Raw genomic sequence first — 17,013 nt, forward strand, 5'->3', positions numbered from 1 at the left:
GGTGAAATAAATATCTGTTTTTTTTCCATCCCACGTGGCCCAGCCTTTCTTCTTCTAACAGTGATCCCTCAACAGTAGCTTTGAAAACTCTTCTCACTGCAGAGTAACTATTTCACTTGCAATGAAATCAACCATTTCAGTAATATTTACTTCTATTTTACTTCAGTAAAATTTATTTCTATGTAAATTGGTAATACCAATCCTCCTCCTCTTCCTGCTCTTCACACTTTCATGCCCTAAGGCTTGCTGAAGACCTACACCAGAGTGAAGTGAGTTTAAGACATCTCTGTATCAAAAAAAATTAATTTGAACCTTGCTTGATTATTTTAATCTGTTTGGGCTTCCTCAGGGAAATTTCATGTAATGCCCATGGTTTAAAATCTTCTGAGAGGAAGATTTTATTCTGCCACAACACAAGCAAATTGTGTGTAAATTGCAAACAGTAAGAAGAAAACAACTTCTCTAAGATCTCACCAGAGACGTGTTTATCAAGAACGTTATTAAACTTGTCTACTTTTACAGAAGACTAAGACTCTGTACTGAATTCCTGAAGTGTTTTTTAAATGTTGATATGCAGTATTAAAAAAAACCAAAACAAAACCAGACCAAACACCCCCAAAACAGAAAACACCCCAAATAAAAAACAAACCAGAAACAAAAAAGAACACAAACCAACAAAACAAAACAAACCAACCCCAAACAAACCCCAAACCCAAGACTCAAGCAAAACACCCCCCACCACCCCCAAAAAAACCCCAAACAAAAAACAAACAAAACCGAAAAAAAAAAACCAATACAACTGAAAAAGCCAAACCAATCAAACAACAAAACACCTCTAAACTTGTTCTGAGTTCATTTTCATTCAGGAATCTTTGCTCTCTTACTCAGTTTCAGAGTGGAGGCAGTCAACGTTTGGCATCCATCACTTCATAGTTCTTTACAGCAGTGAGGCTTTGATGTGCAGATAATACTTTACCTGTGGCCTATTATAATCTTAACTCTAGGGCTTCAGTTTCAAGCAGCTGCAATAGCACTTTGGACCTTTTTCTCTCTCCCCCCGCCCCCCTTTTTTTTTTTTTTTCCCCTTTCAGTTGTGCAAGTTATTCCTTAAATAGCTAAGGTTCCTAGAAATAAGATGCTAAGGTTAACTTGGCTGGAAATTTCAGTAAGCACTGAATTAACAAATGTCAGATTCATCTTAAGCATACTATGTGTATAGAACTCATTTTTATGTAGTGCTATGGTGGACTAAATAAACAAAATAAAGAACCATCAAAGTTTGTAGACACTGATCCTATTGAAATTCTGTAGAGGAGAACTGATTAGATACAGAAAATATGTACTTCTTCAGTCATCATGTGCTGGAGATATACCCATTTAGTTATTGTAGACCACTTATTACCAAGTGATTCAAAGGCCCCATTAATTGTGGTGCTGGATTAGATTATGCATACAGTAGTTTTGTTGTTCATTCTGATTTATATGACACCATAAGCTTGAGGGCTTGATGTTCCTGTCTTGTTTGCTTTGTAATTGAATTACTGGCTTCACCTAGTAGTGTTGAAACCACTCATAAATCCCTTGTGTTGGGAACACATTGGTAGACACAAAATTCTAAATGAATTGTGCATCAAGATGTGGTTATGTATAAAAGCTGTTATTTTCTGTATAGCAATCTGCTGCTGTGCCCTGGAAAAATACAGTGCCTTATATAAGGTACAATTTCATTCATTGAAATTGCTACAGTTTTCTTCTATTTTAAAATATGTAATTCTTTTTTTACAGTTACAGCATGAGAATTAACATTCAAGCTATTCTGTAATAATTCCAAGTGTAATTAGGGCTACATCTTTTTTTTGAAACTTGTTTTTGGCAAGAAGAGTTCTGGGATTCAGTTTCTTTGTTATGTTGAGAGTTAATAAGATGTGTGAACTTTGAATTCCAACTTCTTCAAAGCTACAGTTAACAAAAGAAGTTCTATGCTTATGAAATTAATAGTTCTACCTTCTACCACGAGATCTTCAAGCGAGCATATAGACTCAGCCACAACAGGCACTTGAAACACCTTCCAGAAAGTGTGAAGAGACTGGAAAGTGGTTTTCATCAAATATCCTGTCCTCATTTATAGCTAACCATAGTGTAAATTGTCAGTGAAACAACTCTTAAGTATCAGTGGACAGATGGCCTTCCAAGATCTGTGTTGGGCTAGAGAGCACTGCTGAAGTGTGTCACTATTTGTTCTACCATTGAATCATAAACCAAAGCCATGTTGTCTAAACCGAAGCCAGTCTTCTCAAGGCAGTTATCAATCTGTGATGAAGACTAAAAGCTTGACTTAATTTTAGACTCTTTGCTTGTTCTCTTGAAGTGTGGAATGCATTTTAACCATTGATTTCCCTCAACCTGCCCATGTGCTTATAAGAGTTTTCCAAAGAATTTGAAGAATGATGAAGAATGTTGCGGGTGTAATACATCTCTGTAACAGCATTGCCAAGACCTTTGGGAATACCACAGACAGTTCCTTTGGTTAAACACTATTTAAAATGTAGACAAATGGTAAACTTAGCTGAAACTAAGGAAAACGGATTGACTTAAGAGTTTCTAATGGCAATTTAATTTTAAAATGCTATTTTTTTTCAGATTGTTCAATGTAAGATTTTTTTGATCTTGGATTAAATGTAATTTCTTGAAGGTTTTAATATTAAAGGCAGGCAGATAAAATGTTAGAAGATCTAGTAATAAAAGATTGAGTTTCATGTGTGAAATACGGAATAAATTATATGTGAATTAAGGTGAACAATAGTGCTAGTGGGGAATAAAGCCAAAATTTGTATACCAGTAGGTTTCTGAAGGTTGGAACACTGCATGTAATCTTTTATGAGGTATAAGCTGTGACTGTGATGGGTCCTCAAGACCCTGATGTTAGTCCTCCTCAAGGACACTTGATATACTGAACTAGCAAAATGAATTTTTGGAAGCAGCTATACTTAAAATGGGCTGCTGTTTTGCACATGGGTATAGGTCTCTTACGGCCGTTCTAGTATGCCTTTATGACCTGTCTTTGGAAATACAGAAAATGCAGAGTAAAGTAAGACTAAATTATATACAGGTGTGAGATTTTTGTCTGACTTCCACGAAGTCCTTAGTGTGAAGAAAGGCTGAAGGATGAGGTAGGCTCATGCCATTTGTATTTGACTGAAAATGGCATGGATTTTTATTGTCTGAAGTTAAAGACAACTTTCATTGACACTAGAAATTTTGTCCTATCCTAAGAGAATTATCATCAGTCATTCTAAATATTGATTGCTTGTCACTGGAGTCTGTCTATAAAAGATATCCTTGGTGTTCATGTACGTGTGAGTTGAGTAACACACAATCCTTATGCTGCTTGGTAACAAAGGCATTTGTAGTAGGTGTTTCTTAATATGGTGATTTTATACCGTACAAAACCTTCTTATTTTCTCTTTGCAGAAAGACACACTGTCTATTGTCGTTGGACTTGTGCTGCTTCTCTGAATTGCTTCTGGGCATGCAAATCCTCTTCTGGAAGAGTGCTTTTCTCATGTTGCATGAATTAATCTTTCATGCAAAGATAATAGAAATGCATGTTTCAAGTTTGATTTTTTTGTTCTTCTACCTGAAGTTCTCCTAGTTCTTTAGCAGTTTGGTGCATTCATCTCTAGAGCATGACCACTTTCTTCCAAATCATATTCTAATAATCAAGTTTCAGTGAGGTGAAAGCATTATATTCTTCCCAAAGCTTTGTTGTAGCAGGTAAAACATCTTTGTTCTAACGGATATTGAAGATCTAATGTTTTGGTTTGTGGTGGTGTATTTTGGTGGGGTTTGTGGGTTGGTGGTGTTGGTTGGTTGGTTGTTTTTCTCTGAATTTGTGTAGTGTAATCCAGTTCAGAAAATACATAAGCAGACACCAGATAATTCCCTTACAGTACATACTTTGTTTCTCTTGCCTTTTTAACATAAGGATATGCAGGTGGTACATTTTATGCATAAGTAATGCAAGTCTGAGGCAGCTTTAAACTGGCTTTTGGAGTCTCCAGTAGCAATGTTATTTCTGTAACAAGAGTTTGATGTGAACTTTCTAGTGTACCTAGGACATACTGCATTTTTTATAGCGAACATAGTGAATGCCATGTTGGATTCATTGTTGTAGTTATTATTGCTCTATAGTTATAACAAGCCATACCTGCACTGCTGTCATGCCTTTGGTTATTATGTATAAATTCTTAAATCTTTGCTTTTCCTTTATGTCTCCTCTTACATAGCTTCATCAGAAGGCTCTGAGGACACCTAATTGTGGCTTTCCAGTATCTGAAGGGGGCCTACAAGAAAGCTGGGGAGGGACTTTTTAGGGTGTCCGGTAATGACAGGACTTGGGGGAATGCAAAAAAAAAATTGAAATGGGTAGATTCAGATTGAATGTTAGGAACTTCTTCACTATGAGGGTGGTGAGACACTGGAACAGGTTGCCCAGGGAGGTGGTAGAAGCCCCATCCCTGAAGATTTTTAAGGCCAGGCTGGATGTGGCTCTGAGCAACCTGATCTAGTGTGAGGAGTCCCTGCCCATGGCAGGGAGTTTCGAACTGAATGATCTTTGAGGTCCCTTCCAACCCTAACAATTGTATGATTCTATGATCACTGTAATTTTCTGAATAAAAATGTTAACCAGAGTTATATTTTCATGTATCTAAGCAGTAACACTTTTCAGAATTGTCTTGAACACGTTTTATTTTCAGAACTTGAAATGTGATTGGTGTTCTTAAATGTTTGAATTGCTGTCATTATAGTGCTCTACTGTGTGAAGAATGAAAAAAGCCAAACATAGAATCCACGAAAACAGTGGAAAAAGCAAACCAAGTATTTCAAGATTGGTATTTCTAAAGATTATGGTAGTGCACTTAGATTTTTCTGGTTTTAATTTTTACCTTTTGAAACAGAATCAGGACAGGATTATATTTTTCATTGTGAATAACACCTTAAATGAGATCTAATTCTTTAGCACATGCCATATCCATGAAGTCTATTTATTATAAAGACTGAATTCCACAGGGACTATGGATAGTGTTTTTCTCAAATGTTTACTAGTATCTGCTCTTAATAAGTGCTGCACAACATAAACTGAAGGAACCACAAAAGAAAGGGGCATAATAAAATTAAACCTTGCTTTTCAAATGGTTCAGATTTTAAAGAACTTTTATGTGAAAGACATGAATCATATGCATTTAAAAGTGTACAGGGAGCCATAACTAATATGAGAAAATAAGACAGACATAGGTTTTAGGAGTTGAAACTAATGCTTTTAACTGAGATGAAAGGAGATCCAGGTTCATTTCATGGGTTTATTGAAGTTATCTCCTTGTACTTGTAACCAATCTGCCATGCACAATCTGGAAAATTGGGGTAATACTGCTCTATTTCCCAATCCCTTTCTACCTGTGATGGTATGTAAAATCTCTCAAGACTGACTGATACTGTGTAGGCATTTGTGTGGTCTCTAGTACTAACAAAGCTAATTTTAGATCTAGCTTGTATGTGCTATCGTAATAAAATTGGAAACAAATTGGAAGTGCTGGGTTTGAGAACTTACATGCTATGGTTTCCACAATTTACTTGAGATTCAGTTGTTGCCATAGATAGTATTTCTAGTAATACATTTTGTTGGTATTTTTTTACCTTCAAAAATCTATTTTTTTAAAGCTTTGGTAACTCAGTTTCCTGTAGAACAACAAACAAACCCAAAATAAACAAACAAAGCAACACAAAACCAACCAACCAACAAAAAAACCCAACCAACCAACAAACAAAACCCACCCAACACAACAAAACAGTCTGTTTTGAGTAGTAGAAGAATTGGAAGAATTACATATTCGAAAATATTTGCTTACGTTTTTCCACCCAAACCTCACAAACATGTAATATCCTTAACATTTTTCTTGGTAAAATAAATGTATCTCTTTGTAGGTATAAATACCTACAGCTGGGCAACTCTCTTCCTGGTTTACTGCTTGGTTTTGTTCCTGGTCTCTCTCAACATTAAATCGTTACAGCTTGACTTTTCTATTGACAACACTTTTAATCTACAGTAAGTTGTATTTTTCCAAAGATATATACAGTTCCTCCTATCTCTATCCTACCATGTGTTTGTTGAAACCTGGATAAGTAACTTTCAAAAGCCTATCCCTTTGTGAGCTTCATTACCATCGAGGACTATTCATTTTACCTGTTCACTTCTAAATAAGGCAGCTGTTCTGGTCTTTCACAAGATGCACCTGGAAAATTGATTCATTGCTGTATACTGTTAAGTTTTGTTTCAGCTTTGATAGTTTTCAATATCTGTTCACATCATTTTGTATAGAGGGACTTATGAGTGCAGATTAAAAACTTCTACCTCCTGTAGGTGAGAGGATAATAGGATACAAAACCCATCAAAAATATTATATAGTGGACTGATGTTTTCATTATCTATTTACATCATTTTGTATAGAGGGACTTGTGAGTGCAGATGAAAAAAACCTCCCACCTGCTGTAGATGAGAAGAAAATAGGATACAGAAAACATCAAAAATATGTAGTGGACTGGTGTTCTGGAATATATTAGTAGAGAAAAATGTTGAGAGATCTTGTAGGAAGATGAGGAAGTCATGATGATCTCATGCAGTGGATGGGTGAAGGTCAGGTATTTAATCTGATGAGATCTAGTGATCGTGGAGCTGCTTGCTATCTGCCAAACCTTGAAAAGGCAGGGGTAGTGATTCACTCAAAATGATGTTATTTTCCTTTTCCTGCCTTTTCCCTCTCGTCTCTCTTTCCATTCTGCTCTCTCCCTCTAACTTCCCCTGTTAGGAATTAAAAAAATCAAGTAGTTGCAGATTTGGTTATGATGCTTTTTTTTCTTTTTTGGTCATCACAGTTTCAGATCCTACTTAGGAATTAGAGCCCATACTGCCAATGGGTATGTATTGTGAATCATTCGTACTGAAGAAAAACACGTGTATGAACAGCTATTCTTTTGCTGTGCATACAACAGGTGGTTTTAGTTCTGTTGAACTATATCTATTATAGTAATGATACATAGAGTCAAATGCCTTGCTGCTATCCAAACCATGTATGACTAATGAAAAATAGAGAATAAGAATTCTTTTCTCTTGAAGAATATTTCTTCAGACAATAGCATTAAAAATTAAAAGTTTGTGTGTAGCCTGATGGGTTTTTTCCTTGCTGACAAAGTGCAGATGTGGAATCAGATTGGCTTCTCAGTGTTGTTTTTTTTTTTCTGCTTGTATTTGACAAGGAAATTCTTTCATATGCAGTCTGGGATCTTCTAGGTATGTATTCTCTTACAGAAATAGCAATGTATTGATAACTGTATCACAGTCCATCTACAGATAATTCAGGTTTTACTCAAATTGACTATAACAGTGCATATAAAACTTCCACAGCACTTTCTGCTATAGATGTTACCTCCTTACCTTGTCATTTGCATCTCCAGAAAAACTCATGATTCTGGACTAATTCATTAAATATCTGTGTAGTTTCAGTTGAGTGAAGAGGCCAGAATTTTCTTGGGTGATGCCTTTTCTGTCTGAGATGACCAAGGTCACTCAAGTTTGCAGTTGGATTGGAAGAGGACAAAGAGCAGTCCTTGGCTAGAGCTCTTATGTTATATAATGATTCCTTACTGTATTATATGGTTATTGAAGAAAAAACTGAGGCAAGAACAAATGTGAAAAGAATATTATCAAAAGGCAAAGCTTGATTTTGTTGTATCCATCAGAGAAAGGAAGGATATTTCTATAACACATTTAACTGCTAATTATCATATAACAGAGCTCTGTGTTAATTTTGTAATAATAATACTGAAATGTATGTTTATTTTATGAATATGCAACATCATAATAATCCTGTTTATTTAATAAACATAATTATTTGCCCTTGACTGGAAAAAAGCAGATGATCTTATTATCAGTCCATTATAAATCAATTATTCCAACAGCTTTATGTATTTTAATATAGATGGAATTCCTTTCATATTCAAATCAGCAGGAGCTTTAATATTCATTCCAGTGCAGCCAAGACGTTACCTGTGTTGAAATGTTATTGAAACAATCTAGAATAATTAAACCTTAGAGTATGTGATAACACAAAAAAAGTTACCTCAACTAACATTTAGCAAAAGGAATTATTTTTCTTGGCTAAAATATGGTATTTCTCTACTTTTAAAAAATACTGAGAAGTTCAGGACCAAGACTGCTTTCTGAAAGAATCTGCTCTGAAAACAGGTCTCAATAGAGGTTACTTTTATTGCAAGAAGATTTACCACGCACAAAACCCCCTGTTTAATTACCATCCTCTTCTTTGAGGAGAAGCCAGAGTGCTAGGCAAGGTGCTGGCAGAATACTTGAAAGTTATAAAGTATTAAATGTGTAAAGCAAAAGTATAAGCTCATTTTTGTTTCTTGTTCCAATTTGGAATCAAAGGTTTGTTAGTGTATGATTAGGCATGATTATCTTTTGCAAGATAATAAGTCATGCAGCTGTTTGGAATCTTTATTAATTCTGTTACTACAGTTCCATGCTTTGTACTGTGATGATGTCTCCTTTCTTTCTTTCTGTCCATCTCTCTTTCTTTCTGACTCTTCTTGTCCTTTCCTACTGGGCCAGCTGCCAAAACTGAAGGTTCCTGAATCAGAGTTGCCTTTCTGCTCATGTCATCTGTGCACAGTTCTTCACACAATGTGCCTTAAACAGCTCCAGCAGGAAGATTTTAGCCATCAGTTAAGAATATATAATATTAAGTGCCTATGGTAACAATACAATTTTGAACTCAAAGTAGTAACTGAATAAAAAAAAGGAATAGTTTAAACTGTGGGATTTGAAAGAAACCCCAACAAACAATTACAAGCCTCTATACGTTGATCTTGAGTTGTGTGAACTGGAATTTCTTTATATACCTCCTCTAGTGTGTGACAGAGGAGTAAACCAAACAAGATGAAGTATTTCTTTCTCCCAGGTTACTCTTTTGCTTTACAGATACAACATATGAAGTATTTATATATTTGTCACATTTGCTAATTTAATTAACAAATGCCTGTATAAATTTACTATATTTATTGCCAGAAGTTGAATTTCTCATGCTGTGCTAGTTGACAGGTCACGTGTTGACATTGTGTGCGTACTAGAAGTGTGTGCACTTCTCTCTGTGTTATTTATTACTAATACCTGAAGGATCATGTCAATATGTCAAGTTAGTAGCTATTTCAATGCATAGAAGCGACTCAAAATGAAAAATGCACAGAAGGCTAGATGTGTCTCAAATGTTTAGCCTCTCCCTCCTCACTAGCCACAAAACATACCTCTTTGTAAAGCTATCTTAGGAGATACTGCAAGCCTGTATGAAGTTTTTTTTTCCTCACTACTTGAAAAGTTGATGATGAAACTAAACCATTGTGCTTTAAAAGCATTTCTTGTGGTGCTTGAGGCACAATGGTTGGAAAGAACAGACTACTTGTTAGGTAGGTTGAAAATTGGCAGGACTGCCAGATTTGAAGTCTCAGCAACTAGTTGGTGGCAGGCAGGCAGTCGAGGATTGCTTATTCTGCAGAAAAAAAGGTCTGTGGGACAGTCTAGTGGCAGGCCTGCAATTGTCTGAAGAGCAGTTGTAAAGGTGACCAAGTTAAGCTCATCCTGGTAGGGTCACAGACTATAAAAAATAAATATAGAAAACCCTGTGGCTATGAATTGCAGCCTGAGAGATTTAGGTTGGATGTTAGGCAAAACACCTTAATTAGGGAGATGTTTTGGCACTGGCACAGGTTATCCTGAGGCAGTATCCATGAGAGGGTTTGAGTATTGCCTAGAAAATGCCAGCAGTCAAATGGGTAACCTGCTGTGTTATGTAGTTCAATTGAAAACTGGGACTGGAGGTCTCCAGAAGTCCCTTCAAAGCAGCATTTGTATGATTTGGAGTGGCTTTGTGCTGATGCCCATTTTATATCCTAACAATATTGAGCATCGTTACCGGTCTTCAATTTTCTGCCACTAACAGATGATTTTTCCAGCTCTTCCTTTGTACCTGTTAAAAAGAGGTAATTTTCATCGATTGTTACATTCAGATGATAGATAAGAACTACCTGGAGGCATAGGACAGAGGTTCCCCTGTATGCTTTGAGAGACTGCTTTTGAAAGTGGGCTTCTTGAAAGTCAGGTGAAAGAGGAGAAACACTAAGTTATGTTACGACATCTCAGTTGCTCTACATGTGCAGTTTTAAAGCAGGAGGACTCTCACGTACTGCAACATTACTGAATATCTTAAAAAATCTTTAATATTAATTGCTAAATCTTTACAGTTAAAACTTTTTATGTTTGAATTTGATTTGGTTTTTTTTGTCTGTTTGTTTTAAAGACCTAAAACTTGATTTTTGTAGTTAAGGGCTGTTGAATGAATTAACCAAATAGCCACTAAAAGTGCCTGATCAGTAATACTCTTGTCCTGTTGTGAAAGTAGCGTAGGTTTAGCAAAAAGTTTTAAAGATCTATTTTGCCAATACTGATGACCTCTTGAGCAAATGAAAATGAATCATTGCTGAGGCAGTTACTCCACCTGTGATGCTCCTCTCTTTTTCTGCAGCTCCTTGTCTGTCTCCTGAAATGTATGTGATTTCTTGGAGTTTTACCCATGACCCTCACTGAAATGTAGTGATGATGAAGTACTAAGAAAGAGGTATTTGCTATATTTAAAAAGTGTCAGTGCTGATCTTTGTGAAATGTGTTGTGCCCATGGGGAAAGAGACCTACTTTGAAGTAGGCAGGAATGGTCTTGTCAAGTCGGTGGGTTTAATTTCAGTTTACAGTGGCATCTGCTGATCTCTTTGGTGATACCATGGTTTTTCATGTGCACTGCTGCATTGGTGGAGGGGTTAGGCACTGCTGTGCTTCAGAATGCCTGGAATTTTGTAATTTTCAGGGGCAGACTTTCCCCATTGATAGATATATAAATCTGGTGATGGCATCTTTTCCACATCAAAGATAACTGTGGCAACTCATCCTTCAACTTCAGGCTACATGAAATGTGCTGTCCTTTCCTAGTAAGTGTAATCTTGTAATATCTTGGTTCAGCTTAGAGGGATTTTTCCATCCCCTGTGCCCCATTTCCCAGGCTTTCTCCTGCAGATGATCTCAGTTGCCCCTCTTCTGAAGAAACATTTTTTTGCTGAACATGCCAATGGATTGCTTTGATTCTTACCTGTCCCCATTCCCCTTCCATGCTATTGTTGCCCCCTGGCTGAGATATTGCCTTGCCTGTCTCAGTCCTTATATAAACTTCAGGATTGTTCAATGCTGTCTCCAGTAATAATACTGTTTTTACTTTTTCTGGGAAGGAGGGGAGTGAGGAGGATGGTTGTGAATAGAAAGGCAGACAGATAACAGTAGCAGTTTGTATGCTTTGGAGTTACACAGCTGACCTTGACTTTTAAGTGCAAACTGGAGTTTTATCCCTAAAATAAAGTCAGGAATTGCAAAATCATTCCACAAAGAATGAAGACTGTTAACTATTTTGGTTTACATTCAAGTAACAGTGTTCCTCCTGCAGATACTTAGAAGAAATTTTCAGAAAGTGCGTGAAATCAGTAGGAAAAGTCTACCTTTTGAGGTACAGTTTGTGTAGAAGAGATGAAAAGGAATATTGTGGCTTATTTGATGACAGCCACTTCATTCTCCAGTGACAGCGAGTACTTGCTTTTGTAGTCATACAAAACAATTCTTTTGTAAGAGAAGAAGTTCCAATGTGCTAGAGCAAATATTTGAAATGGATCAAGTGATGTGTGTGGGAATCTGATATGTTCTTGGACCACTGTTGTGTGCTGTAGTAAATAGATATTTTTCCTTTACAAATGGAGTAGTTGAAGGTACTGGATATGTTGCAGCTTCTGTTCACTAAATTGCCACTTTCTTTTTCTTTCCTTTGCCCCTTTTTATTGACTTCTCATTTGATGTGCCTGGGCAGTTTGCAATCCTTACTTGCAGTGCTGTTGCTATTGTCCTGATAATACAAAAGAAAACACTTTCTTAATGTGTTGTGAAATGTAATCCTCTGTATGCTTTTAAAGACAAAGCAAAACACTGCATGTAGTGTCATCAGACCCCACATTTTAATGTTTGTCTGAAATGGTGGTCCTTTGCATACTTTGGAAATAACATTCTGATTACTAATCTCTGGGAAAGTAATTTTTATTATTGTTGGCTGCTGTGCTTAACAAGCAGCTCTTTACTGATGTACTATGCAATATAGAAAAATGCTTCTGACTCAGCAAACAAGATCCCAGTGAAGTGTCCAAATTAGGAATATTTTTTGTGTGTGTGTGCCTTTTTTGTGTGCTTTTTTTCTTATTAGCACATGCTGTCCTCTCGTATTTGTACACAAGACAGTTCTCTGCAACTGTGAGCTGGTTCTGGAAAGGAAGACCACACTCCCATCAGTTTTATAGAAACAGCAGCTCTACTTAAAATGTTACCATCTTCATACCATGAGCAGAAGGCACAGGTCTATCAGAATAGAAATTGAAAGTCTGTCAGATTTAAATTACATTTAAATATGAGTTGATTCTTTTAAAATAGCAGTGGTGTTCTATGCCCTTTTTTGGTTTTCTGCACTCCATTCATTTAGCTGTCAGCCTTGACATGTAGCTGTGATGAAGTGTGTTTGCAGCGGACGTTTTCATTTTAGACTGCAACATGTATGATCTGACTGAAGTAGGGAGTTGAATAGCCAAAATAAAAATAATATTAATAACTCTCCAGTACAAAACTCCAAGCTTACTTATTAGTATCTTTAATCACAAAGTAACTCTGGCAATTGCTATGATTTACTGATGAATTTTTAGTCAAGTGTGACGTCATACAGATTTTTAGTAAAAGCCAAAGATAGTAAAAACCATGTGCTATAGCATATGGGAGGGTTTTTCCATCTGACATGCTTACAGAATTAGATTTTATAGTTTGGAGATCTCCTCATTGATCTCCTCATTGTATGTGACAATGTTAAAATGCATCCAGATCAGGTTAGTGCCTTTTTTTTTTTTTTATTTGTTTGAATACCCATTGTGATCTGGGTCCATCAGCTGAATGTGAATTCCTATGCACATGGGGCAGTTGAGAATGAGATTTCTTGAGTTACTGTGAGGAGAGTTGTTGGGCCTCTGACAGGCATAGCTGCTGCTTGCCAAAGGAGTCCTTTTATTTTGGAAACTCCTCGCAGTTATGAATTCATAACCTGAAGAGGTCTTCAGTAGTTTCAGTGTTACTGAGTGTAGTTTCAGTGTTACTGAGGGCTTTAAAAATCAAGTGTATTTGGCTTGTTTATTTTTTAATTAATTTTCTGCTGCATTGTAAAACAGTAATTTAATTTTACATGCGTTTAGTCTCAACAATGCTGTGAAGAATTTTGAGGAATGCCCTGGACTGAGGCATTAGCTGCCAGTAAATGCCAAACTTATTATACTTGGTGACTTTCCCAAGTTTCCCAAGCATGTCCTGGTTTTATTCCTGTATTGAGATAACTTTGTTCTGATACAGCCCTGAGGAAGGAGGCAGCCATCAAAATCCTTATGACTGGACTCAATAAACATATGGCAATCTACATTAGCAAGAGAAAAAATTAAGCCAGTTTTGTGGTAGGTGTAAGCAGACCTTTCCCTTTACCCTCGTGTGATCTCTGTGCAATCTCCAATAACAAAGTACTGAAACCATCAAAAGACTGTATGATGTAGTCCCTTGGACTGTTTGGCTTCTGTGGAGTCCACTCTTGCATTCAGGTGTTTGCAGTTGCATTTCTGTTATCTCCACTTGAACTAGTGAAGTCATATTTAGCATTTTCGGGTTTTTGTTACTGTATAGATTCTGCAAGCTGCAATTTCTTGCAAGATGAAGATAAGCAAATAAAGCAAAAGTGTCTTGATCAGTGCATAATATACAAACACTTTTGGAAAAGGAAAAGAAATTAATGTTGACATATCTGTTTTCTGTCTCTACTATAGGCGTGCAGGACCCTCAGCATGAGAAGATAATTACTGTGACTACTAATGGAAGTATTCACAGCCCCAAATTTCCACACACATACCCACGCAATATTGTACTAGTGTGGAGATTAGTAGCAGTAGACGAGAATGTATGGATACAACTTACTTTTGATGAAAGATTTGGGCTTGAGGACCCAGAAGATGACATTTGCAAGTAAGTTACTTTTCCTTTAACTTAGAAAATCAGAAGAGAGATGTGAGGGATGGAACAAAATTGTTATTTGAGTTTTGCAGAAGTGTGACACTTCCATGTCAATATTAATAAAACTCATCTTCAAAAGTATTAGTTTATGATTTTCTTCTGCAGTGCTACAGAAGGATTTAATGCTTGAAAGATTTGAGGTCCTCCCATATTTCCTTCTGCATTCGGTGTCTGGATCACAGATACATTATGATACAAAATTATGAAATACTTAATTTCTCTCTCAAATAAAATTTCTGACATCTGGGAAAATATTGGTGACAGAATGTCAGAGCAATGAACACCTATATTTACAGAGAAAATTTGGGTAAGAAAGTTATCTGAAGCGGGATTCAGGTCACAACACAGTTTTTTTTAGTTTGAAATTTTAATTTTTAGTAGCTTGTATACATTTTTGATTCTTGCTTTCAGTTTTTCTAATTAACTGACACTTGATTGTTTTTGTATGTTATATCAAATTTCAATACAAATTGGATTTTCTTAGAGGTTACTTTTGCACTTATCCTTAATTTGGGAGCTGAGGCTTATAACAGATGGGCAGGTATCTTTCATAGTTCTGAAGGTACTAATTGTCAAGGCCACATCAAATATGATTAAATACTAAGTAATCTAAACATATGTTTGCTCAGATGAGTGCACTCCCATTGCACAATAATTGTTTTCTTTAAATGAAAACTTAGCATACTTTTTGTTTTCTTTGCATATGGCAGAATGAAATGACAAGTGAAAGAAAATCCAGGTAGGGTGACTCAATCATCCAGTTGCCAAGAAAAGACAAGTTAAAATACTTTTAATAGTGTAACTAGGATAATACTTTAATGGGAGTACATTTATTTTAAGCAAACAATGTGCTGAATAAAAAAGTACTGGTCAAATTAAGAAATAGTAATTCATTCCTCATAATCTTCATTCAGTTGTAATCTTATCACATTCGTGTTTACACAGGGATAGCAGGAAGTTTTATGAATGGAATTCCTGATACGTGCAACTTTTGAGGACTTTTGAGGCTTGGAAGATATGACCCTCTGAAAAAGAGTTGTTTTGCTGTCATTCTTAACCAAAAGAAAAATAGCACTAGGGTTCCTATGAAATAAAAATTCAGTGATAAACTCTGTAAAGAAAGAGAAAATGTACCTGGTTCGTGAAGAACCTATAAATAATTGACAAATTGAGGAAGTAACTAAAACATAGAGCATTTAACTATGTAAAACAATTCTATATAGGCCAAGTAAGTTATCAGTTATCACAGTAATATCTCTTTATAAGTAACGTCCTGTGTTTCTTATTTCTTACAGTGACTTGATCCTTTAGTTCTGACCTATGACTAAACTCAGGTGAAAACTGCAGCCTTGTAACTTGAGACTTTATTATGCAACAGTTTGTAGCAGTATCTCTTCCTCTCCCTACTCTAGTGTATGAGTGGCTCTCATGAGCTACATACAGTTGTCACTGTCACAATTTTCAGTTCCTCTGCCTACTCCTGAATGTTTTGTGCAGTGCCAGATCATTCTCTGTTGTTGCTCTTGGCTGTAACACCCTGTAGTGTCAGCTCACTGGGCTGATAAGAGAATATACTGAAGTCTATTAAGATAATTAACAGGTTTTAAATCTTGTAGTAATTCAGATATTGCTGACACATTGGAAAAGAAACAAAACCAAAAGCATATCCAGCTATATAAGACTTTTTTGCTTTACATAGTTTTGTAACAGGAAAACAATGATAGTGGTGAATGGATACATCTTGAAGCTGTGGCAGGTTTTTGTCTGTATCTGACTGAGCTGATCTTCACACCTGGATTCCTTCAAAGCCAGTTCTGACATTTCAAGCTATTCTGTGAGGTCTTTTAATCTAGAATTATTATCACATTTTGCAGATAAATTGAGGGTACCAGTCCAGTCTCCAGGTATTTTCCTGAATTTGAATCAGTGATCTTGCATGGCTTCTTTTGCACTCTGTTTTTACTTTCAATTTAACTTACAAATACTCTGCCTTAGTAAATCCTGTATTACAGCTAATTCTATATTTATGGCCACCCATCCTGATCCAGCATTCATATGCATAGTCCTAATTGTGCTGAGTCTTAGTAGTCTTAAGCCTATGTTCTGTAAATTTTGGAGACAAAGTTTAAATTACTGGACTTTTAGAATAAACTTCTATTATTTTTCCTGTATTTCTTCAGATTATTTTTGTCCTGTTTATACAATTGTGGTGTGATTGAAATTTGTGCAGTTCATCTCTGCCTTGCTTAAAATACAGCTAATGATATTTTTTAATATTTCTACTTCATCTGTGCTGAATCCTTACTGTGGGTAAGATGTTAAAAATCCCACTGTGTGTCCTTTCCAAAGTCAACACAAATTTCATTTTACATGAGAATTAAACTCATGCATGTATCCCAGAAGAGATTTAAGTTATTTGGTTGGAAATACAGATATATAAATCCCTGCAATATTGCAGTAATTTCAATCTTGTACACTTTGAATTCAGTTGTGACTTGCAAAAGAAAAAGGTTATAAATAAAAAATTCTGCCAGCAAACCAATCAACCAACCAAAAAAGAAAAAGGAGGCAGCCTTCTGGATGCTTTTTGCAGTACTGTTCCAGATGATAGATCTGGCAGTGAATTTTCCTTATGTAAGGGAATTTTTAACTAACGGACATAGTGGATTTGCATTATGTACGCCCATCCTTTCTGATGAAGCAAAGAGGCAGTTCTA

The 17,013-nt window shown here is 36.0% G+C and overlaps 1 protein-coding gene across 2 annotated transcripts in view; it reads left to right on the top strand.

The window, feature by feature from the left end:
- PDGFC (platelet derived growth factor C) overlaps window positions 1-17,013 on the top strand; it is a 124,686-nt gene that overhangs the window by 59,025 nt on the left and 48,648 nt on the right. For both annotated transcript variants that reach the window (XM_068137211.1, XM_068137212.1), the window contains one exon: window positions 14,053-14,248. In XM_068137211.1, coding sequence (XP_067993312.1) covers window positions 14,053-14,248 — 196 coding nt within the window. The remainder of the gene's footprint in view (window positions 1-14,052; window positions 14,249-17,013) is intronic.

The sequence above is a fragment of the Melanerpes formicivorus genome, unplaced genomic scaffold, assembly GCF_026170545.1.
Source record: "Melanerpes formicivorus ecotype bairdi unplaced genomic scaffold, bMelFor1.0.p_v2 SCAF_4, whole genome shotgun sequence".
NCBI lineage: Eukaryota > Metazoa > Chordata > Aves > Piciformes > Picidae > Melanerpes > Melanerpes formicivorus.